Here is a 25,395-nt window from a genome sequence, read left to right as displayed (position 1 = left end):
GAAATGTTTGGTAGAATTCACTAGTGAAGCCATTTGTTATTGATTTAGTCTTGGTAAGTTGTTTCCAGGAATTGTCCATTTCATCTAGGTTATCGAATGTGGTGTAGAATTGTTCATAGGGCTCTTATGTATGTATGTGTGTATGTGTGTATTTATTTTTATTTCTTGTAAAATTGGTAGTAACATCCCCATTTTCATTTCTTATTTTAGTAATTTGAGTCCCTTTTTCTTAGTCCACCTAGCAAAAGATATGTCATTTTTACCAGTCTTTTTGAAAAATCAACTTTTGGTTCCCTTGAGGAGTGTGTGTATATATCTATCTATATCTTGCTTTTCTATTTTTCATGTATCTCTGTGCTGATCTCTGCTAACTTTGGATTTAGTTGGTTCTTTTTTCCTTAAGGTATAAAGTTATGTTATTTGGGATTTTTCTTCCCTGTTGTGTTTTCACTTCAGTTTGTCTCAGGCTGTTTTCCTGTTTCACTTGATTTTTCTCTTTGACACTCTTTTTTTAAAGTTTATTTTCTTTTATTATTTTTTTAATTTACATACAAGTTAGTTAGCATAAAGTGCAATAATGATTTCAGGAGTAGAATCCAGTGATTTATCACTTACATATAACACCCAGTGCTCATTCCAACAAGTGCCCTCCTCAATGCCCCCTGTCCATTTAGCCACATCCCCCCAAACCAAAACCCCTCCAACAACCCTCAGTTTGTTCTGTGTATTGGAGTCTCTTAGAAAATGTAAACAATCTTCATGACTTTGAGGTTGTCTGCCTCCCTGTGTTTATATTATTTTTGCTTCCCTTCCCTTAATTTCATCTGTTTAGTATCTTAAATTCCACATATGAGTGAAGTAATATAATATTTGTCTTTCTCTGACTAATTTCACTTAGCAAAGTACACTGTAGTTCCATCCACATTGTTGCAAATGGCAAGATTTCATTCTTTTTGATTGCTGAGTAATATTCCATTGTATGTATGTATATGTGTGTATGTATACACACACACACACCCCACATCTTCTTCATCCATTCATCAGTTGATGGACATTTGGGCACTTTACATACTTTGGCTATTGTCAATAGTGCTGCTATAAACATTGAGGTGCATGTGCCCCTTGAAAACAGCACTCCTATATCCTTTGGATAAATACCTAGTAGTGCAATTGTTGGGTCATAGGTTAGTTCTATATCTCATTTTTGAGGAACCTCCATACTGTTTTCCAGAGTGGCTGCACCAGTTTGCGTTCCTACCAACAGTGCAAATGGGTTCCTCTTTCTCTGCATCCTTGCCAACATCTGTTGTTGCCTGACTTGTTCAATTTAGCCAGGTGTGAGGTGGTATCTCATTGTGGTTTTGATTTCTGTTTCCCTAATGATGAGTGATGTTGAGCGTCTTTTCATGTGTCAGCCATCTGGTGTCTTTGGAGAAGTGTCCATTCATGTCTTTTGCCCATTTTTTCACTGGGTTTTTTTTTGGGGGGGGTGTTGAATTTGGTAAGTTCTTTATAGATTTGGGATACTAACCCTTTATTTGATATATCATTTGCAAATATCTTCTCCCATTCCATCACCTTTTAGTTTTGCTGATTGTTTCCTTTGCCATGCAGAAGCTTTTTAACTTGATGATGTCCCAGTAGTTAATTGCTTTTGTTTCCCTTGCCTCTGGAGTCATGTTGAGTGGGAAGTTGCTGCCTCTTAGGTCAAAGAAGTATTTGCTAGGATTTTGATGGCTTCCTGTCTTTCGTTTAGGTCTTTCTCTATTTTGAGTTTATTTTTGTGTATTGTGTAAGAAAGTGATCCAGGTTCATTTTTCTGCATGTCGCTGTCCAGTTTTCCCAGCACCATTTTGCTGAAGAGACTGTCTTTATTGCATTGGATCTTCTTTCCTGCTTTGTGAAAGATTAGTTGGCCATATGTTTGTGCGCACATTTCTGGGTTCTCTATTCTTTTCCATTGATCTCTGTGTCTGGTTTTGTGCCACTACCATACTGTCTTGATTACAACTTAGTAATAGATCTTTAAGTTTGGAATTGTGATGCCTCCAGCTTTTGTTTTCTTTTTCAGGATTGCTTTGGCTGTTTGGGGTCTTCTCTGGTTCCATACAAATTTTAGGATTCTTTGTTCTAGCTCTGTGAAGAATGCTGGTGTTATTTTGATAGGGAGACACAGTGGTTTTTAAAAAGTGTGATGTTTAATTTTCACATACTTGAATTTTCCAACTCTTCTTCTTTTTCTAGTTTCATTCATTGTGATTTCAATACTAAAAACTGTTTTATCATCTTAAAAACATTTTTTTTTAATGTTTGTTTATTTGGAGAGGGGGCAGGGGGAGAGAGAGAGAGGAAGAGTTAGAATCCCAAGCAGGCTTTACGCTGTCTGTGCTGAGCCCAATGGAGGGCCTGATGTCATGTACTGTAAGATCATGACCTGAGCTGAAATCAAGAGTTAGAAGCTTAACCAAATGAGCCACCCAGACGCCCCATCTTTTTAAATTTATTAAGACTTGTTTTATGTGTGCCCAATATGTAATCTACCTTTGTAATACTTTTTGTCTACTACCATTCAGATTCTGGTTTGGTCAGTTGTCCCAATGATGTCCTTTATATCATTTTCTTTTTCCAGTGCAGGATCCATTTGGAGATCACATATTGCATTTAGTTGTCCTATCCTATTAATGTCCCTTAATCTGGAGCGTTTCTTCAGATTTTGTCATGGTGCTGACATTTTTGAAGGCTACAAAAACAAATTATTAGGTTGTTCCTCAGTTGTGTTTATCTGATGTTTCCTTATGATTAGATTCAGGTTGGGTAACCCAGTCTGTCTGCTACATAAGCAATGTATCTTGGTCAGTTGACCACATCTAGAGACAAATGATGTCTATCTTCCCCTCACTGGCAATATTAATTTGATCACTATTCATTGAAGGTGTTATTTGGTTTCTTTGTGGTATAGTTACTGTTTGTTTTTGGGTTTTTTTTTTTGGTAACTAATTAATAATCATTGGGAGATACTTTGACATCATCCAAGCATGCTATTCCACATTATACTTTCCTCCTTGATTTAGCATCTATTGAAGATACTTGTCCAAACCAATTTTCACAAAATTGATATTTATCAACTGTACCATTTGTCATCCATCTCTAAGGAAGAGCCCTATATTCTTGGGCATTTGTTTATTTCATGGATTTATTATTATTTTTTTCTTAGTGTGTGAATAAGTAGGGAAGGGACAGAGGGAGAGAGAATCTTAAGCAGGCTCCATACCCAATGCAGAGCCTGATGCAGGGCTCAAATCTTATGATCATGAGATCATGACCTGACTGGAAATCAGGAGTCGGACTCTTAACTGAGCCATCCAAGTTCCCCTCATGGATTTATTATTACTGTGGGTTCATGGATTTCCTATTTTACTCAGTGGTTTCTAATTTATTGTTAGCATTATTTGTTTTCATGCTCAAATTGCCTTTCTCTTAGTGGGAGTCCATTTAGGTTTGCTTCTGTGTCCTTTTGATATGAGAACCAAAGTAAAATTTATACTTTATGGGTAATGTGTTTTAGTTCTTGAAGAACTTTTTTCAACCTCAAAGTCATGAAGATTGTTTATGTTTTCTAAAAGCTTATTTTGCCTTTTACATTTATGTTTAATTCTAGTTGGAATTAAAATTACGCATAGTATGAAATAGAGGCTAGTTTCATTTTATTCAGCATGGTTACCTAGAGCCTTTTATTGAAAAAAAAAAAAAAAGTCCTTTCCTACTCCGCAGCACCATGTGTATCACGAACCAAGTGTCTGTATACAAGAGTGTTTCAGTGAGCTCTTTTGCTCTGTTTGCTTGTCCGTGTGCCAGTACCACACTGTCTTCATTACACTGGCTGCATAACAAATGCTGGCACAGCAAGTTGTCCCTCCTTATTCTTCTTCAAGTGGCATGGGATATTCTTGGCTCTTTGCATTCCCACATTTTTTGCAACTTGGAGGCATAATTGTATCATGAACTGCACATATTTAAGTTGTGCAGTTTGAGTTTTGACACGTGTATACAGTTGTGAAGCCATGACCATGGTCAAGATAATAAACATAGCCACCAACCCCCTAAAGTTTCCTCCTGTATTTTTATAATCCATTTCTCCTACCTCTCAGCCCTGTCTTTAGGTAAACATTCATTTGCTTTCTATCACAATAAACCAATTTGCATTTTCTAGAATGTTGCATAAACAGAATCATACAAAATGACATTTTCCATGTATAAAAAATACAAAAACTGTATACCTTTTTGGGGGGGGTGGAATGGGTGGATGCTGGCTCTTTTCACTTGGGATAATTATTTTGAAATTCACCTGTTGATGGACGTTGGGTTGTTTTCCAGTTTGTGACTGTTACAAATAATGCTTCTGTGAACATTTATTTATAAGTCTGTGTGGAATAGGGAAGAAAGACCTTTCTAGTAGCATTTCAAACCAAGGATCCATAAAATAGACTGATAAAACACACATAATAGTCTAAGGACTAATTCCCCAGTACACAAAAACAAACATTTCCAATTGAAAAATGGGCAAAGAAAATGAACAGTGAGCTGAGAGAGATGACTCTAATAAGATATTTACTGTAGAAATGCTTGTTATAGCAAAATACTGGACATATTCTAAATGACTTGGTAGGTGACAAATTATTATATGTATCCTACTATACTGATAGGGAATGGTTTTCAAGAAGATTCAAAACTGTGTAGAACACTGGAAAGAAAATAAAAGGACAGATTATCTATCTATCTATCTATGTATCTATCTATCTATCTATATTATTCTTCACATATGTATGGATGTTTTGTAAGGAGAGAAACTGATAGTAGTTGCCTTTGGGGAGGGAAATTAGAGGCCTGGAAATAAGGGCTTGGATATAGACTTACATTCTACTGTTCTTCTATTCTTTTTAAGTTTTTTACACTATACCTTTATCTTAAAAGTTTTTTATTGATTATTTTTGAGAAAGACTGAGTGCGAGTAGGGGAGGAGCAGACAAAGAGGGAGAGTCTCAAGCAGGCTCTGCGCTGTCAGTGCAGAGTTGTTGTGGGGCTTGAACTCCTGAAGCTATGAGATCATGACCTGAGCTGAAATCAAGAGTCAGATGCTTAACCAACTGAGCCACTCAGGCGCCCCTCCCTTCATCTTTAAATTAGAACCTAAAAAGTCTGTCACCCTCTTGAAACACCAAAGCATTGATTATCATGGTCTTCAAATGGCTTCACTTATGATGGTTGGTTAATTTTAGGTAAACTGTATACTGTCACAGTGACTCAGTTTCCTCATTTATAAATGGGGGTGATAATAGTACCTAGACTTTAAGGACAGAATCCCATGAAGTGCTTTAGAAAAATGGTGGTGCCCAGTGATCTCTGAATAAGGCCGCCCGTTAAGGTGTTTACAGATGAATGACCCTGAAATGTTAGCCACATGGCTGATAATTTTGCTGAGACAAAACCGTGCAGTGAAGATTTTGTTAGTTGTGGTATGTGGCTGGCTCAGTTGGTAGAGCATACGACTCTTGATCTCCAGGTTCTGAGTTCAAGCCCCATGTTGGATGTAGAGATTACTGAAAAATAAAATATTTGGGGGAAAAAAACAATTTTGTTGGTAGTGAGACAAGGAAACTTTGAGTCTTTAGTTTGGATAGGTATCTTTGAGTGACCTCCTAATCTGGTTCTGTCCCCACATCACTAACTTCTCTGCATTTGTCTTGGCTGTGTAAATTCTAAGGCTCCATGTAGCTCTGGTGTTCTGAGACTGATTCTTTTGGAATTCTGATTTTAGGACACCTCCTACCTATTCATCACTGGCCCAGATGTTGTGAAGTCTGTCACCAATGAGGATGTTACTCAGGAGGAGCTCGGTGGTGCCAGGACCCATACCACCATGTCAGGTTAGAGGCCTTGAGGCTCACCTTACTGTTTTTAAATACTGAGAAGCGGGCACTGCCCACGAGAATAGTTATAATGTTTTATAAATATCACTTAATTGAGAATTTGAGAGGGCTGTGGTATGGTATATTTACTATAGATATAATAATAAAGACAGATTTAGTACCTCAAATTTGTTAAAACAAAAACAGTTACTACTAAAGCTTTGATATTATTTAAAATTTTAAAAGTAACTGGAATGGTGGTTATAACATTTGACCTTTAAAAAAAATAGTGTGACTTAAAAAAAATTTTTTTTTTTAATGTTTATTTATTTTTGACACAGAGAGAGAGAGAGAGAGAGCGAGAGAGCACGAGCAGGGGAGGGGCAGAGAGAGAGGGAGACACAGAATCCGAAGCAGGGTCCAGGCTCTGAGCTGTCAGCACAGAGCCTGACACGAGGCTCGAACTCAGACCGTGAGATCATGACCTGAGCCGAAGTCGGACGATCAACCAACTGAGCCACCCAGGCGCCCCTAGTGTGACTTTTTTTAATCCAAAGTTGGGTATGTCTGAGATGGCAGTGTTACCAATTGCTTTTGGTCAGGTACAGTCATAATGTGATGGTCATGGCCCACATTTTCACCTCTTTGGGGTTATGTGTTACACATGCTGAATTGAAAATGTGTAAAGATTATTCTGTACATGGGCGTTGAAACAAAGGGTATTGTTTATGTAGAGTGGCATAGAATTGGGTGCAGGGAATGAACCTGACATTAATGAAGATATTTGTTGTTAGAGTGATATTTGGAATTTCATATTTTCTTGGAAGAAGACACCAAGTTGTGTAAGGATTGTCTATGACACCAGAAGCAGTATAACTGAAGGCAGGAGAAATTGCCTCTTGGAAAGATTTCAAAGCAGTGAGAAGCCGGTGTGACCAATTTATACATTTCCTCTCCCACCTCAGGTTGGCATCAACTTTGACTCATTCCTTTCCCTCAGCCGTCAGCTCTGTTTAGCAGTCTCCAGCACACAGCTAGAATCAGAACCTTCTCATTGCTGATTCTCCCACAGCTGGTCCTCTCACTCTTGTCTCAGGGCTTAAATGGCAGCAGTATTTTTTATTTATTTTTAGAGCGTGTGAGCGGGGGAGAGGGGCAGAGAGAGAGAAAATCTTAAGCAGGCTCCATGCTCAGTGCAGAGTCTGATGCAGGGCTTGATCTCGCGACTGTGAGATCATGACCTGAGCTGAAATCAAGAGTCGGACTCTGAACTGACTGAGCCACCCAGGCACCCCAGATGTTTTTCTTTTTCACTGGGATCTAAAATAATGTTAAGTATTGGTGACATCTGAGGTATTCACCTGTATATCTCCAGAGCAAGACCTATATATATATTTTTTCTTTTTAAAACAGCTTTATTGAGGTACAGTTTACATTTTATATTTGTGACATACTCATTTAAAGTATATAATTCAATGATTTTATGTGCTTAGTGTTTTTCAGTTATCACCACAACTTTAGAACCTTTTATTGCCCCTCAAAGCCCTGCATCCATTAGCATATGCTCCCCATATTCCCCCAAATAGTCTACCTCTAGGCAGTCACTGATCTACCTTCTATTCCTTTGTCTAGGAGTCATGTGATAATGGTCTTTTGTGAGCGGTTTCTTATATTTAGCATAACATTTTTAAGGTTAATCCATGTTGCAGCATGGATCAGTACCTCATTCTTATTGCTGGATAATATTTCAGAGTAGGAATATACCACATTTTATTCATTCATCACTTAAACACTTGGATTGCTTCCACATTTTGACTGTCGTGAACATGCTGCTGTAAACATTCATGTACAAGTTTTGTGTGACATGTTTTTGTTTCCCTTGGAGTGGAGTTTCTAGGTCAAATGGTAACTCTCCCTTTTTGAGGAACTACCATGCTATTCTTCAAAGTGGCTGCACCAATTTATAAGTATTTCTTGAATAAAAGAATTCTGTGTTGAACACGAAACATTCATTCAGCATATATTCATTGAGTGCCTGTGTGTCAAGCATTATTCTATGTGCTAGGAATACCTTTGTGAAAGAAACAAAGATCCCTGCCCATATGGGGTTATATTCTAGTACAGGATGTAGACCATAAATAAACTTAAAATAAGGACATTGTATAGTATGGTAGAAGATAATCTGTGGTCTGGAAAAGTAGAACAGGGCCTGGGGTTGCTGTAGTTTGAAATAGGGTGGTAAGAGCAGGCCGCACTGTGAGGGTAACAGTTGAGCAGATCTGAAGGAGTTAACTGCATGAACACCAAAGGGAGAAAAGCTGCAGGCAGAGGGGATAGGCAATGCAAAGGCCCTGAGGAAGGGAAGTGGCTGGCATGTTGAGTGAACAGCAAGAGGGTGTTTGCAGACATGACATAATCTGCCTTAAAAAGCCCAGTTTGGCTGCTGTGAGAAGAGATGGTAGGGGAAATGGTGGAAGCAGGGATTCTGGGAGAGAGTCTCTGGCCCTACTTTGTCACATCTGTGGCGTTATTTGGCCGTTCTGTGATTTCAGAGTATTCTTGAGGAATGATGGCTTCATTCCTCACTAGGGCAGGTGGTTCCCCACCTTCCCCTCCACCGTTGCTGAGTACCATGACATTATGTGCCAGCCATTATTCTTTTATTTTTTTGTTTTTCAGCTGTATTGAAAGCTAAGTGACCTGTAGTGAGGTGTAATTCTTGATGTGGGACTATAGTGGTTTAAGATGGGCCTGTTCTCTACCCTGTTAGAGCTGATATTCTAGAGGAGATGTCATGCAGGAAGCAAGGAAATGGACAGACCGGTGCTGCAGGGAAGGGTATGAAGAGAGCTCCCACAAGGATGGGGAGACACATGAGGGCTGCAGGGAATAAAGAAAGGAGTGACCCTGCAGAGGTGTGGGTACAGAGCAGAGGGAACAGATTGCATAAATTGGAGGTCAGCCTGAAGATGTGTGGTATCCCATCCTCACAGAGGTGTTACTACGGTCTCCTGCCAACATGCCCTAGGAGTGGCAGGTGGACACGAAACAGCATCTGTGGGCTGACAAGTGTCTAGGCCTATTATAGCCCCTCTGTTTTTTTCAGGTGTTGCCCACAGAGCTTTTGAAAATGATGTTGATGCCTTGTGTAATCTCCGGGAGTTCTTCAACTATCTGCCCCTCAGCAACCAGGACCCAGCTCCCATCCGTGAATGCCATGATCCCAGGTGAGTTACAGGCCAGGGCACCAGCTCTCGTTGTGCAGGTTGACTTACCCTTTTCTGGCTCCTCTGCCCTGGCAGCACCTCCAGGCTCTGCCCTATTGGGCAGCTTGGAGTGGATTGTGGAGTGGAGCCAGCGAGGCTCCTAGGTGTTGGCATGGTGGTGGCATGTCTGGGTACAGGAGCAAAGAAAAGAAAAATTTTATTTGTATTCATTTTTTTTTTCCTCTCTGTAATATCTGAAAAATAACTTGGGAGTAAAAAGTGCCCCCACCCCCAGTTCTATAAGTCTTGATTTGTCCAGAATTGGAAATATTTTTTGTTCTGCCATGAAATGTGAAATGATGTAGACAGCATGCCCTTTTGAAAATGTGCTTATGCCCACCTGCTTGTGGCCAGAGGCCCGGGCAGTCCAGGGGAAGGTGTATTGTTGGCCACCTAGTAAACACTTTCTCCTTATTATTGGGGCCACTGCCTCATGGGGTTACATCATCAAGTGAGCCAGAGGCTCATTTGGGGAACTATTGTTCCAGATCTCTGGCTGTTTTCTTCTCCATTCTGTTTCCATTCTGAGATTCAAACTTCAGACTCCAACTACTTCAAACTCACTTGGCCTGGACTTTGTTTTGCAGAAAAAATTTAGAATTCTGTCTCCTAGTAAGAAGCCATTTTTAGACACTGTTCTGTGGAATGGACCTGAGCTTCCACATGCCTCAGCCCCACTCTTCAGGGGACCTAACCAGTGGTATATTATGTGTAGGCTTGAAAAGGAAGGTGGTCATAGGCCCAGAACGATGGACACAGCGTCCTTTTCTGAGCAACTGTGCTATTTGGGATTCTTGAAAAATTTACGACATCATTTGAAGGTATTAGGGCCCAGGGGCTTAGGAATGACTGAATAGCCTGCTTAGCTCCAGTCATATCTCCTCTCCATTGATCCAAGAGTAGCTGTATGTATAAGTAGCAAATGAAAAATAAGGGAGGACTTTATCTGGTAGGGCTGTACCCAGTATCCCCCTATGTGGAGTTCTCTGGGAAGTTGGGCTTGAGGCATGTGGCTTTTACCAAAGTCAAACCTCAGCCCAGCTGTACATGTCAGGGCCAGAACAGTCCCTGCCTGCCTGCATGAGCAGAAGGGGATGAGAGCATGTGGGAGAGTGACACATTGCTGCTGAGCCCTCCTGTGGTGTGGGTGTGGGCCCTGTCAGGCTCTCTGCTCAGCCACAAAGGTGCATGAGGAAGCAGAACGCCATGAGCCTGGGTGACTAGTTAGTCCTCAGTGATTCTCCCCACCAGGGGGGCTGCAGTTTTACTTTTTTAATATTTAGTTTTTAAAAATTAAATGTACTGTATCTCATTTTTTTATTGAGAGAAAGAAAGTATGAGCACAAGAGAGGAAGGGCAGAAAGAGAGGGAGGGAGAGAACCTTAAGCAGGCTCTGTGCTCAGAGCAGAGCCTGACATGGGACTTGGATCTCATGAGTTCATGACCTTAGCTGAAATTAAGAGTCAGATGCTTAAATGACTGAGCCACTCAGGCACCCCAGTTTTGGTTTTTTAAAAAGGAGCTTTAGCAGGTTTATTTTCCAACAGGGAATATGAACCCACAATGTTGAGTAACAGAACTCTGCCTTTGCATTTCCAAGTCCTTGTTCTTTTATTTTCAGTGTCTCAGAAAGTGAGAGTAGGACTTGCTAGAACAGTGTCTTGTTCACTACAGTGTCCTGTAGTGCCGCATACTGTACCTGGAATGTAGGAGGTATTCAGAGGGGATAAATGAAGGAACCACATTGAGGAGAATAAGCTCGTTTCTTCCCTCTGAATGAAAACAAAGATCTTTTGGGTTAATATCAAACTCCTTTCAGTTTGATATGGTGGTAAGAAAGGAATGCATCTTTTGGGACTACTTTGCAAGCCCAGCAGGGACAGAATCAGCTCTGCTCCCACGTTTCTCCCATCCCCCAGCCACAGAAGGCAAATGGCTCTTCCTGTCTTGATTGTATCTGCTTCTTTTTCTGTCCAAAGTGACCGTATGGTTCCTGAGCTTGACACAATTGTCCCCTTGGAATCGACCAAAGCCTACAACATGGTGGACATCATACAGTCTGTAAGTGCCACATCTGCTGGTTTTGTCTGTGCTAGCTCAGCCACATCCATGGTCCTGTGCTTTGGCATATGGAGGAAATGCCAAATCCACAGGCTTTAACATTGGGCAACAGAGGCAGAGCATGGGTTGGGCACAGGACAGGGGCCAGTCGTTAGTGTGTTCTAGGAAGAAATAGTGGCGGTAGCCTTTCTACTGCTTCTCCTGGACCTGAGGGCTGGGGGTAGGAGGAGCCACTTGGGTCAGGAGGTTTCAGGGGTCTTTAGACAGCACTGTGAGGTGCAGGGAGAAGAGTCGATGACCCCAAGGTCTGGAGTCGAAACCAGGGAGTCTTTTTGTTAGGTATCTTTGGAATCTTATGCCTAGAGGGCATTTGTTTCTCTAGAGATACACAAGGTATCCTTTGACAAGTTAGAGGGGGAATGTGTGGTTCTCAGGATGATAAGAGTCATTTGTACCACCTTTTTCTCGGTGTGGCAGATTCCCGGATCATTAAGTGAAACAGTGTTGGGGCAAGCTGGGACACGGCCATTGTCTCTTGCACATTCTTAGGTGCATGCTGTGCTCTCAGCAGTCCTTGCTTGATGTGCCCAAGAGCCATCTGTGTTCCAACCTTTCCCAGACTTAGGGCTACCCTTCTCCTGTATTTTGGGGAACCAGCATGAGCCAGCAGCAGTGGCCAGATTCAGCTCCTCCTCATTGCTCAGTTCTTCAGCCTGTAGAGCACCATTTGAGCTGTGAAAAATACACCTCGCTAGGAGCATGCCCTTCTCTGACCTCAGCCTTCAGGACTCTCCATATCTGCATACTTGCCCCTGTCTCCCTCCCACTGCCTCTGCTCCCTGACTCTCCAGTTCCACTCTTACCATTCCTCTGGAGCCCCTAGTCCTCCTGGCCTCTGCCTTTTTGGTCCAGCTTGGATTCTGCCATTCTGCTGGATACTAATGACCAGGCACTGTTCTCAGTGCTGTAACTATAGGACACCATGAAGGGTAAAATCCCTGCCTCCGGAACTTCACTGTGTGATTGAGAGAGATGGAGAGCAAAAGTATACATGGCATTGGTAGTTTTAAGTCCAAGAAAAGTTTTAAGTTTAAAGAAGGTAAAATAGGGTCTCTGTCATCAGGTCCCCTGATTCTCCTTTTGCTGCATCCCACTGTCCTTCCATGTCTCCCCAGACTTACAGAATGATGTTCCTCTACCTGAACTTCTGACACCATCCTTCCCCATCTGGGGTCTTGCTTGCTTGCTTGATTGATTTGTATAAATCTCTTAACTTCTTCTCCCTTTAACTTGTCCCGCTAGCAAACCCCCCTCTTAACCCATATCTGTGTTTAATTGCTGTCCAAGTCTTTTTCTTCCTTTTCATTTAAACCTCTTTTGTCTCTTTTTTCCTCCTCACTGGAATTTGGCCTTTGGTTGTCTCCCTCTCTAGCTACATGCATATCATTGCAAATGGCAAGGTTTCATTCTTTTTCATGACTGAATAATATTCCTGTGTGTGTGTGTGTGTGTGTGTGTGTGTGTGTGCGCGCGCGCGCGCGCGCGCGCACATGCATGTGTGTGTGTACACACACACATTTCTTTATTCATCTATCGATGGGCTGCTTCCATATCTTGGCTAATGTAAATACTGCTGCTATAAACATAAGGGTACATGTATTCCTTTGAATTAGCATTTTATGTTTTTTGGGTAAATACCCAATAGTGCGATTGCTGGATTGTAGGGTAGTTCTATTTTTAACTTTTTGAGGAACCTCCATACCGTTTTCCATAGTGGCTGCACCACTTTGTATTCCCACCGAGTGCACACGAGGGTTCCTTTTTCTTTTAAAAAAAAAAATTTTTTTTTTAACCTTTATTTATTTTTGAGACAGAGGGAGACAGAGCATGAACGGGGGAGGGTCAGAGAGAGGGAGACATGGAATCTGAAACAGGCTCCAGGCTCTGAGCTGTCAGCACAGAGCCCGACGCAGGGCTCGAACTCACGGACCGTGAGATCATGACCTGAGCTGAAGTCGGATGCTTAACCGACTGAGCCACCCAGGCTCCCCGAGGGTTCCTTTTTCTTTACATCCTTGCCAACACTTGTTTCATTCTGACAGGTGTGAGGTGATATCTCATTATAGTTTTGATTTGCATTTCCCTGATGATGTATGATGTTGAGCATCTTTTCTTGTGTCTGTTGGCTATCTGGATATCTTCTTTGTGAAATGTCTATTCATGTGTTCTGCCTACTTTTTAATTGGATTATTTGTTCGGGTGTGTTGAGTTGTATAAATTCTTTACATAGTTTGGATACTTTGTTCACATGCGTATGCTAATCAGCAGTCAGATTAAGATTCAAGGGGGTACAACCTTAAATTTACACAGTATTATATGTCAATTATATCTCAGTACAGCTGGGAAAAGATTCAAGAGGAATCCTCTGAAGCTCTCAGGAACTCTGTTGCTCTTGCCTGTTTGGTATGCTGGGCTGCAAACTTTAGCTTTATCAGATATGTCATTTGCAAATATCTTCTATTCAGCAGGTTGCCTTTTGGTTTTGTTGATTGTTTCCTTCACTGTGAAGAAGCTTTTCATTTTGATATAGTCCCAATAGTTTATTTTTGCTTTTGTTTCCCTTGCCTCAGGAGATCTATCTAGAAAAATGTTAGTTGGTATGGCCAATGTCAGAGACACTACTGCCTGTGTTCTCTCTTAGGATTTTTAAGGTTTCTGGTCTCCTATTTAGGTTTTAATCCATTTTGAGTTTATTTTTGCGTATGGTGTAAGAAAGTGGTCCACTTTCATTCTTTTGCATATAGCTGTCTGGTTTTCCCAATACCATTTGTTGAAGAGACTGTCTTTTTCCCATTATATATTCATTCCTCCTTTATCGAAGATTAATTGACTATATTGTGGGTTTATTTCGGGGTTTTCTATTCTGTTCCATTGACCTATATGTCTATTTCTATATACCATATGACAACTGGTGTTACTACAACTTTGTAATATAATGACAAGTCTGGAATGGTATCATCTCCAGTTTTTTTCTTTTTCAAGATTGTTTTGGCTATTTGGATATCTTCTGTGGTTCCATACAAATTTTAGTATTGTTCTAGTTTGGTGAAAATGCTGTTGGTATTTTGATAGGGATTGCATTAAATCTGTAGACTGCTTTGAGTAGTATAGACATTTTAGCAATATTCTTATAATCTATGAGCATGGAATGTCTTTCCATTTCTTTGTGTCCTCTTGAAATTCCTTCGGAGTACAGGTCTTTTGCCTCTTTGGTTAAGTTTATTCCTAGATATTTTATTGGTTTTGGTGTAGTTGTAAATGGGATTAATTTCTTAATTTCACTTTCTGCTGTGTCATTATCACTGTGTAGAAATGCATCAGATTTCTGTATGTTGATGTTGAATCCTGTGACTTTACTGAAATTGTTTATCAATTGTGGTAGATTTTGGTGGAGTCTTCAGAGTTTTCTATGTATAGTATCATGTCATCTGCAAATAGTGAAAGTTTACTTCCTTCCCAATTTGGATTTTATTTACTTACTTACTTACTTATTTAGATGTCTAATTGCTGTGGCTAGCACTTCCAGTACTATGTTGAATAAAAGTGGTGAGAGTGGACATCCCTGTTTGTTCCTGACCTTAAGGGAAAAGCTCTCCATGTTTTCCCATTGGGTATGATGTTAGCTGTGGGTTTTTATATGAGGCCTTTATAATGTTGAGGTATGTTCCCTCTGAAACTACTTTGTCAAGGGCTTTTATCATGCATGTACTTTGTCAAATGTTTTTTCTGCATCTATTGAAATGCTCATATGGTTTTTATCCTTTCTTTTATTGATTGTTTTACAAATGTTAAACCACTGTTGTAACCCAGGAATAAATCCCACTTCGTCATGGTGTTTGATTTTTTTAATGTAATGTTGGATTCAGATTGCTAGTATTTCACTTTTTATACTTTCGAGACCTATGGTCTCTTTCCCACTCAAAGAGTCCTCTTATATTTCTTGCAGGGCTGCTTTAGTAGTCATGAACTCCTTTCGTATTTGTTTGTCTGGGAAACTCTTTATCTTTCCTTCTATTCTGAGTGATGGCCTTGCTGGATAGCATATTCTTGGCTGCAGATTTTTCTCTTTCAGCACTTTGAATATGTCATGCCACTTCCTTCTGGTCTGCAGTTTTTCCTTAAAAATCCACTGATGTTACAGGGTTTCCCCTTATATGTAACTATTTTTTTTTTCCTCTTGGTGCTTTTAAAAGTTTTTCTTTGCACTGCTTTTGCCATTTTAATTACTGTGTGTCTTGGTGTGGACTGCCTTGTGTTGATTTTTGGGGGTAGGGGGTGCTCTCTGTACCTTTTGCATCTGGATATCTGTTTCTTTCCCAAGATTAGTGATGTTTTTAGCTATTACTTCTTCAAATAAATTTTCTGCCTGCTTTGTCTCTTCTTGTGGATCTATAATGCAGATATGATTATGCTTGATTGAGTCACTGAGATCTCAGACTGTTTTCAATTTGCATAATTTTTTTCCTTTCATTTATTCAGCATGGTTACTTTCCATTACTCTGTCTTCCACATCATTAATTCATTCCTTTATCCAGTCTATTTATTCCATCAAATTTATTTTTAATTTCACTTATTGTGTTCATAATCTCTGATTCAGTCTTTATATCTTTGTGTTTTTAAAGTTTTTAAAAAATTTATGTTGAGAGAGCACAAGCATGAGTGGGGGAGGGGCAGAGAGCAATGGGGAGAGAGAGAAAATCCCAAGCAGGCTCTGCACTGTCAGCTTAGAGCCCAATGAGGGGCTCAGACTCCCAAACCATGAGTTAATAACCTGACCAAAATCAAGAGTCAGACACTTAACTGACTAAGCCACCCAGATGCCCCTAGTCCTTATCTCTTTGTTAAGGGTCTGACTAATGTCCTGTACTCTTTTCTCAAGTTCAGTGAGTATCTTTATCATGACTTTATATTCTCTATCAGGCATATTAGTTATATCCATTTCACTTAAGTCTCTTGGTATGGTTTTGGCCTATTCTGTCATTTGGGACATATTCCTCTGTCTCTTCATTTTATCTAACTCTGTCTTTTTCTGTGTGTTAGGAGAATCAGCTATGTCTCATGTTCTTAAAGGTAATAGCCCTATGAAGAAGAGATCCTGTAGTGCCCTGCAGTGTAGTGTCCCTGTTCGCCAGAGCCTGGTGTTTTAGGGGTGTCTCCTGTTTGTGTTGCGTATGCTCTTCTATTGAGTCTTGGTCTCTTTTTCCTTCAGTCTAGTTGTCTGCAGAGACTGTCTTTGCCTATTGTGGGCACTGTTTCATCCCCAGCAGGGCTGGGATGTATTTTATAACCAGGTGTGTGCTGGTCTGCTTATAAAATGAGACCTGCCACTGCTGCCAGAACTGAGGTCCTGCAAAATGTACCATTTGGGAGACGAGTTGGTGTGGTTTGTGCCAGTCTTCTGGGGGACTGAAGCAAGACTGACTGGGATGGGCAGATCCACTGAAGCACAGAGAGGGTGGGGCTTGGTGTAAGTAAGTTTGTGTCCTCACTACAGTGATCCCCGTAGGTTGCCCTGTGTTTGTGCTGGGGAGTGTGGGGGAGAGAAATGGCACATAAAAGTTCCTTTGTTCTTGGGGGGGGTCTCCCTTTGATCCCTCTGTCTCTGGGCCTTGCTCTGAGATGAGTAAATCACTCTCCCTCCTGTCTGCCCCAGCAGTTTTCAAACTGCTTTTTCCAGGCTGTATATCTGAGGGCTGTTGTTCTGTATTGTTAAGGGTGGGGAAATCTAATTCCTAAGCCCTCCTGGCTCTCCCAGAGCCCAGCCCTCCAATTTTAAAAATTCCAGGCTTTGGGGCACCTGGGTGGCTCAGTCAGTTAAGTGTCTGACTTAGGCTCAGGTCATGATCTCATGGTTCATGAGTTGGAGTCCCGCATGGGGCTCTCTGCTGTTAGCATGGAGCCTACTTCAGATCCTGTCTCTCCCTCTCTCTCTGCTCCTCCCCTGCTTGCTTGTGTGCTCTCTCTCTCTCTCTCTCTCTCTCTGTCTCAAAAATAGATAAGTATTAAAAAATAATAAAATAAGAATTCCATGCTTCAAGTCTTACTGGTTTTAAGAACTCACAAAATTCAGCCCTTTTCATTTAAAAAATTTTGTTTTAGTTTAGAGAGAAAGCAGGAGTATGGGAGAGGGGAAGAGGAGTAGAGAGAAAGAGAATCTTAAGCATGCTTTATACTCAGTGTAGAGTCTGACATGGGGCTCAGTCCCATGACCCTGAGATGATGACCTGAGCCAAAATCAAGAGTTGGGTGTTCACCTGTGGACTCCAGCCCTTCTCACTTACAAAGCCAAATATTATGGGGATTCATCTTCCCTGTGTGGGCTCCTCAGTGTGAAAGTGTTTTTCACCCTTGTCCAGCCACTGGCTTTCTCACCACCATGGATGGCCACAGTCCGTTTCCCTTCTGACAGTGTCTTTACCCTTCCTACCTTCTTTGATGTGTCTTCTTTTCTACCTTTAGTTGTGGAGTTTTGGCCAGTCTTCAGGTTGTTTTCTGGATTATTTATGCTAGTATGAATGTTACTGTGTTGTATATGTATGGGACGAGGTGAGCTTAGGGTCCTTCTACTTTGCCATCTTCTCCAAATGGTAATTACATGAAAATAGTTCTATCTTTTCCTTGGCAATTATTTTTGCCCTTTATTTTTTATTAAGAAATTTTTTTCTTAACATTTTTATTTATTTTTCCGAGACAGAGCATGAGTGAGGGAGGGGCAGGGAGAGAGATGGAGACACAGAATCTGAAGCAGGCTCCATGCTCTGAGCTGTCAGCCCAGAGCCTGACATGGGGCTTGAACCCACCAACTGTGAGATCATGACCTGAGCTGGTGTCAGATGCTCAACTGACTGAGCCACCCAGGCACCTCAATTTTTGATTATTTTTTAATGTAGGCTCCATGCCCATCTTAGGGCTTGAACTCACAAACCCAAGACCAAGAGCACAAGTCACATTCTAGTGAATAGGCCAGATGTGCACCCCCATGCCCTTTCTTTGTCTTGTCCACTTGAGTTGTCTATAGCTCCAAAATTTTTTTCATGTTTATTTATTCTGAGAGAGAGATAGAGCATGAGCAGGGGAGGGGCAGAGCGGGGGAGAGAATCCCAAGCAGGCTCCACGCTGTCCGTACAGAGCCCATCAATGGTTTCAAACTCATGAATCATGAGATCATGACCTGAACTGAAATCAAGAGTCAGACGCTTAACTGACTGAGCCACCTAGTGCCCCTGTAGCTCCAGATTTTATCACAGTGACGAGTAATGGTTGTGATAGTGGGCATATTTGTCTTGTTGCTAACTTCAGAGAGACTGCCATTAGTGTTTTCTGATTTTATCTTTTTTTCATGTTAACAAAGCTATGACTGGTTTCTATTTTAATTTTTGTTCTTGTTTACCTGTTTTTTCTTAAATCACGGAAGTATTGATTATCTTTTAAATGCTTTCAGCATTTACGGAAATGATCTTTTTTCCCCCTAGATCTATTTATAAATTTATCTTAATAGATTTACTAATATTAAACTCTTCTTACATTCCTGAGTAAAAGGAATTTGATATTTTGTTAATATCTTATTTTGGATATTTGCATCAATGTCATGTGATATGAGCTGATTTGCTGATTTTTTTTTGAGGTATTTAAAAAATTTTTTTATGTTTATTCATTTTTGAAAGAGAGAGACAGAGCACAAGCAGGGGTGGGGTGGAGAGAAAGGGGGATGCAGAATCTGAAGCAGGCTCCAGGCCCTGAGCTGTCAGCACCAGAGCCCGACGTGGGGCTCAAACTCACGAACCGCGAGATCATGACCTGAGCCAAAGTCGGATGCTCAACTGACTGAGCCACCCAGGCGCCCCGTTTTTTGATGTATTTTAAACTTAGGTTTTTTGGTATCCATGGTGTGCTTATTTCATGTATTAGTCTGTTAGCGCTGCCATAACAAAATACCAGAGACTGGATTGCTTAAACAACAGAAATTAATTTTCTCATATTTCTGGAGGCTAGAAATCCAAGACCAAATTAACAACAGGCTTAATTTCTGGCGAGGCTTGTCTTCCTGGGGGTGTAGATGGCTTTCTTCATGCTGTTTCCTGTTGTAGCCTTTCTTCTGTGTGTGCGAGGAAAGAACTGGTGTCTCTTTCTCTTATAAAGACACCAGTTCTGTCATATTAGGGCACCACCCTTATGACCTCATTTAAATAACTTTATCTCCTTAAAGGCTCTCTTACCAAATACAGTCACATTGGGGGTTAGGCTTCAACCTATGAATTTGGAATGGTGAGAACACAATTAAGTTCATTAAGTGTCCTAAAAGAATTTGCAGATTTTCTATGTTCTAATAATTTAAATGGCATTGGGATTATCTGCTCTTAAAAGATACGGTAGAGGTGGGGCGCCTGGGTGGCGCAGTCGGTTAAGCGTCCGACTTCAGCCAGGTCACGATCTCGCGGTCCGTGAGTTCGAGCCCCGCATCAGGCTCTGGGCTGATGGCTCAGAGCCTGGAGCCTGTTTCCAATTCTGTGTCTCCCTCTCTCTCTGCCCCTCCCCCGTTCATGCTCTGTCTCTCTCTGTCCCAAAAATAAATAAACGTTAAAAAAAAAAAAAAAAAAAAAAAAAAAAAAAAAAAGATACGGTAGAGGTTCTCTCGTGAAATTGTCAGGACCTAGTGTCTTTTGTGTAAGGGAGGAGTGGCTTTTTGATAACTTCCTCTAGTCTTTAATGTTAATGGCTCTTTAAACTTTATTTTTGGGATCAGATGAGGTAAATTTGTAAAAAAAAAAAAATTATTTCTTCTAGGTATTCCATTTTATCTGCATAGGGTTTTGCACTGTAGTCTCACAAGTTTAATGAAATCTATTACAGTGGTTTTCTCTGATATTTCTTGTTTTAGCTTTTTTTTTTTTTAAGTGGGGTATGGTTAACACAAAGTTACATTAATCTCAGGTGTAGAACATAATGAGTTGACAACTCTGTACACTATGCTGTGCTAATAACCACATGTGTAGCTGCCATCTGTCACTATAGAATGCTGTTCTAATACCTTTGACTGTATTTCCTGTGCTGTACCTTTCATCCTCATGAATTATTCATTCCACAACTGGAAACCTATACCTCCCATTTGCCTTCACCCATTTGGCCCATTACTTACACCCCTCCCCTCTGGCAACTACCAGTTCTTTGTATTTATAGGTCTGTTTCTGATTTTTGTTTGTTTTGCTTTTTAGATTCCACATATAAATGAAATCCTATGGTATTTGACTTTGTCTGACTTAAGTCACTTTCTAGGTCCACCTATATTATCACAAATAGCAAGATCTCTCATTCTTTTTTTTAATATTTTGAGAGAGAGAGAGAGAGACGGGGGTGGGGGAGAAGAGAGGCAGAAAGAGAGAGAGAGAGAGAGAGAGAGAGAGAGAGAGAGAGAGAATCTTAAGCAGGCTTTATGCTGTCAGTGCAGAGTCTGATGTGGGGCTCAGTCTCACGAACCATGAGATCATGACCTGAGCTGAAATCAAGAGTCAGATGCTTAACTGACTGAGTCACCCAGGTGTCCCTGGAACATATGGTATTTCTATTTTTAATTTTTTGAGGAACCTCTATACAGTTTTCCACAGTGGCTGCACCAGTTTACTTTTTCATCAACAGTGCAAAAGTGTTCCTTTTTCTCTGTATCCTTGCCAACACCTGTTATTTCTTGTCTTCTTGCTACTATCCATTCTAACAGATGTGAAGTGATATCTCATTGTGGAAATGATTTACATTTCCCTGATGAGTGAAGTTGAGCATCTTTTCATGTGTCTGTTAAGTCTGTATGTCTTCCTGGAAAAATGTCTATTCAGATCTCTTTTTTAATTGGATTGATAGGTTTCTTGGTGTGGAGTCAAAGAAGTTCTTTCTACAGTTTGGATATTAACCCCTTGTTGGATATATCATTTGCAAATGTCTTTTCCCATTCAGTAGGTTGCCTTTTATTTTTGTTGATGGTTTCTCTTGCTGTGCAAAAGCTTTTTTATTTGGTATAGTCCCAGTAGTTTATTTTTGTTTTCCTTACCTGAGGAGACACATCTAGACAAATGTTGCTAAGGCTGATGTCAAAGAAATTACTGGCTATGTTTTCTTCTAGTAGTTCCTTATTTTCAGGTCTCATATTTAGTTCTTTATTTAAGTTTATTTTTGTCTATGATGTAAAAAAGTGGTTGAGTTTCATTCTTTTGGATGTAACCGTTCAGTTTTCCCAGTGCCATTTATTGAAGAGACTGTCTTTTCCCCATTTATTGCATAAGTGAGAGTTTATTTCTGGACTTTCTCTTCTTCCATTGATCTATGTGTCTGTTTTTGTGCCAGTGCCATCCTGCTTTGCTTATTATAGTTATGTGATACAGTTTGAAATCTGGGATTGTGTTACTCCCAACTTTGTTCTTTTTTTCTCAAGATTGTTTTGGCTATGTTTAATATGAATTTCAGGATAATTTATTCTAGTATTGTGAAACATACAATTGGTATCTTTGATAGGGATTGAATTGAAACTGTAGATTGCTTTGGGTAATGTGGGTATTGTAACGATAGTAATTTTTCCAGTCCATGAGCATAGAATACATTTCTATTTGTTTGTGTCATCTTTAGTTTCTTTCATCCGTGGTTTATTTATTTGTTTATTTTTAATGTTTGTTTATTTTTGGGGAACAGAGCACAGGTGGGGGAGGGACAGAGAGAGTGAGAGAAGGCGACATAGAATCCAAAGCAGGCTCCAGACTTTGAGTTGTTAGCACAGAGCTGGATGCGGGGGTCAAACCTACAAGCCATGAGAACATTACCAGAACCTAGTTGGATGCTTAACTGACTGAGCCACCCAGGTGCCCCATCATCTTTTATCAGTGTTTTAGTTTGCAGGGTACTGGTCTTTCACCTCCTTGCTAAGTTGGTTCTTGTGTATTTTATTCTTTTTGGTGCAGTTATAAATGGAATTTTTTTAATTTCTCTGCTACTTTGTTACTAGTATATGGAGATACAAGAGATTTCTTTGTATTTTGCATCCTGTGACTGCTGAATTCATTTATTCTAATAGTATTTCAATGGAGTCTTTAGGATATTCTATGTGTAATATCATTTCAGCTGCAAATAATGACATTTCACTTCTTCCTTATAATTTTGATGCCTTTTATTTCTTGTCTGATTGCTGTGGCTAGTACTTTCAATACTATGTTGAATAAAAATGAGAGTGTAGATTTCCAACTTGTACCTAATCTTAAAAAACTCTCAGTTTTTCACCATTGAGTATGATGTTAGCTGTGGGTTTTTCTTGTATGGGTTTTATTATGTTGAGGTATGTTCCCTCTAAACTCATTTTCTTGGGTGCCTGGGTGGTTCAATTGGTTGGGAGGCTGACTTTTGATTTTGGCGCAGGTCATGATACCACAGGCGTGAGTTCAAGCCCTTCAGTGGGCTTTGTGCTCACAGTGTGAAGCCTGCTTTGGATTCTCTGTCCCCCTCTTTCTGCCCCTGCTTGGCTCATGCTCGCTTGCCCTCCCTCCCTCCTTTGCCCCCTCTCTCAAAAATAAATAAACGTTAAAATTTTTTTAAACTAATTTTCTGGAGTTAAAAAATTTTTTTCAAACGTTTAAATTCTAGTTAGTTGACATACAGTGCAATATGGTTTCATGGGTAGAATTCAGTGATCCATCAAATATATACAACATCCAGTGCTCATCATAACAAGTACCCTCCTTAATACCCATCACCCATCTAGCCCATCCCCTATTCACCTCCCTCCATCAACCCTCGGTTTGTCTCTATTGTTAAGAGTCTTTTTTGGTTTGTTTCCCCTCTTTCTTTTCTCCCCACTCCCATGTGTTCATCTCTTTGGTTTCTTAAATTCCACATATGAGTGAAATCATATGGTATTTATCTTTCTCTGACTTATTTTGCTTAGCATAATATACTCTAGCTCCATCCATGTTGTTGCAGATGGCAAGATTTCACCCTTTGTGATGGCTGAGTAATATTCTATTGTGTATGTATACCTTATCTTCTTTATCCTTCATCAGTCTGTGGACATTTGGGCTCTCTCCATAGTTTGGCAGTTGATAATGCAGCTATAAACATTGGGGTGCATGTTATTACTCCTTTGAATCCATATTTTTATACCTTTTGGGTAAATACCTAGCAGTACAACTGCTGGATCTTAGGGTAGGTCTATTTTTAACTTTCTGAGGAACTTCCATACTGTTTTCCACAGTGGCTGCACCAGTTTGCATTCCCATTAACAGTGCAAGAGGGTTCTTGTTTCTCCACATCGTTGCCAACACCTGTTTCTTGTGTTAATTTTAACCATTCTGACAGGTGTGAGATTGATCTCATTATGGTTTTGATTTGTATTTCCTGGATTATGAATGATGTTGAGTATCTTTTCATGTGTCCATTAGCCATCTGGATGTCTTCTTTGGAGAAGTGTCTATTCATGTCTTTTGCCCATTTCTTAACTGGGTTATTTGTTTTCTTCGGTGTTGAGTTTGATAAGTTCTTTATAGATTTTGGATACTAACGCTTTATCAGATATGTTGTTTGCAAATATCTTCTCCCATTCCATAGGCTGCCTTTTAGTTTTTGAGTTTTCATCATGAACAGATGTCTAATTTTGTCAAATAGTTTTTCTGCATCTATTGAGATGATCATATAATTTTGTCCTTCATTTTGTTAATATGTTGTATCATGTTATTGATTTTGTGAATATTGAACCATTCTTGTTTCCCCAGAATAAATCTCACTTGATCGTGGTGAGTGATCTAGTTAAAATAATGTATTGTTTAATGAAGTTTCCTATTATTTTGTTGAGGATTTTTGCATTGATGTTGATCAGGGGTATTAGCCTGTGGTTTTCTTTTTTTGTGAAGTGTTTGTCTGGCTTTGGTATGACAGTATGGTATGGTATGGATCAGTATGTTAATACTGGCTGCATAAAATGTCATTTGGAAGCTTTCCTCTTTTTTTTTTTTTTGTACTTTGTGGAAAATAGGTATTAATTAAAACAAATTTTTTTTAATCTTTATTTTGGAGCGAGAGAGAGAGAGAGAGCGAGCGAGCACATGGGGAAGGGGCAGAGAGAAAAGGGGGACAGAAGATTCAAAGCAGGCTCCATGCTGACAGCAGCGAGCCTGATGCAGGGCTTGAACTCATGAACTGCAAGATCATGAACTGAGCTAAAGTCAGATGCTTAACTGACTGAGCCACCCAGGTGCCCCAGTATTAATTCTTTAAATGTTTGGTAGAATTCAATTGTCAATCCATTTGGTACTGGGCTTGTGTTAGGGGTTTTTTGATTATGAATTGTTTTGATATTAGTAATTAATCTGTTCAGATTCTCAATTTCTTCCTGATCCAGTTTTGAAAGGTTGTATGTTTCTAGGAATTTACCCATGTTTTCTACGTTATCCAATTTGTTGGTGTATAATTTTTCCTAGTAGTCTCTTAAAATACTTTGTATTTCCATGGCATGGGTTGTTACTTATTTTTGATTTTATTTCTTTGGGTCCTCTTTTTTTCTTTTTCCTTCATGACTCTGGCTAAGGTTAACCTCTTTTATATTTTCAAAGAACCAGTTTTTGGTTTCAGTGATCTTTTCTATTTTTTTTTTAAGTCTCCATTTCTTTCTGTCCGATCTTTTATAATTTTTTTCTTTCACTTACACTACTGGAATAGATCAGACAGAAAATCAATAAGGAAACAGTAGCCTTAAATGATACATAAAAATACACATATATAGTATATTTCATCCAAATACAGAATACACATGCTTTTCAAGTGCATATGAAACATTCTTATCTTAAATTCTTTTTTTTTTTTTACGTTTGTTTATTTTGAGAGAGACCGCGAGTGAGGGATGGGAGAGAGCGTCCCAAGCAGGCTCTGCATTGTCAGCATGGAGCCTGATGTGGGGTTCGATCTCACAAACTGTGAGATCATGACCTGAGCCAAAGTCGGATGCTTAACTGACTGAGCCACCCAGGTGCCCCCTCAAGTGCCCATGAAACATTCTTAAGGAGAGATCATATGTTAGGTCACCAAATAAATCTCAGTAAATTTAACAAGACTGAAATGTCATTCATCTTTTCCAACCA

General features: G+C 40.0%; 1 protein-coding gene across 2 annotated transcripts in view; it reads left to right on the top strand.

The window, feature by feature from the left end:
- Positions 1–25,395, top strand: part of PCCB (propionyl-CoA carboxylase subunit beta) — a 97,054-nt gene that overhangs the window by 50,136 nt on the left and 21,523 nt on the right. For both annotated transcript variants that reach the window (XM_043595336.1, XM_043595337.1), the window contains 3 exons: positions 5,816–5,924; positions 9,013–9,133; positions 11,152–11,233. In XM_043595336.1, the coding sequence (XP_043451271.1) occupies positions 5,816–5,924; positions 9,013–9,133; positions 11,152–11,233 (312 nt within the window). The remainder of the gene's footprint in view (positions 1–5,815; positions 5,925–9,012; positions 9,134–11,151; positions 11,234–25,395) is intronic.

This window comes from Prionailurus bengalensis, chromosome C2, assembly GCF_016509475.1.
Source record: "Prionailurus bengalensis isolate Pbe53 chromosome C2, Fcat_Pben_1.1_paternal_pri, whole genome shotgun sequence".
NCBI classification, from domain to species: Eukaryota; Metazoa; Chordata; class Mammalia; order Carnivora; family Felidae; genus Prionailurus; species Prionailurus bengalensis.
This window is presented reverse-complemented; position numbering and strand designations above follow the sequence as displayed.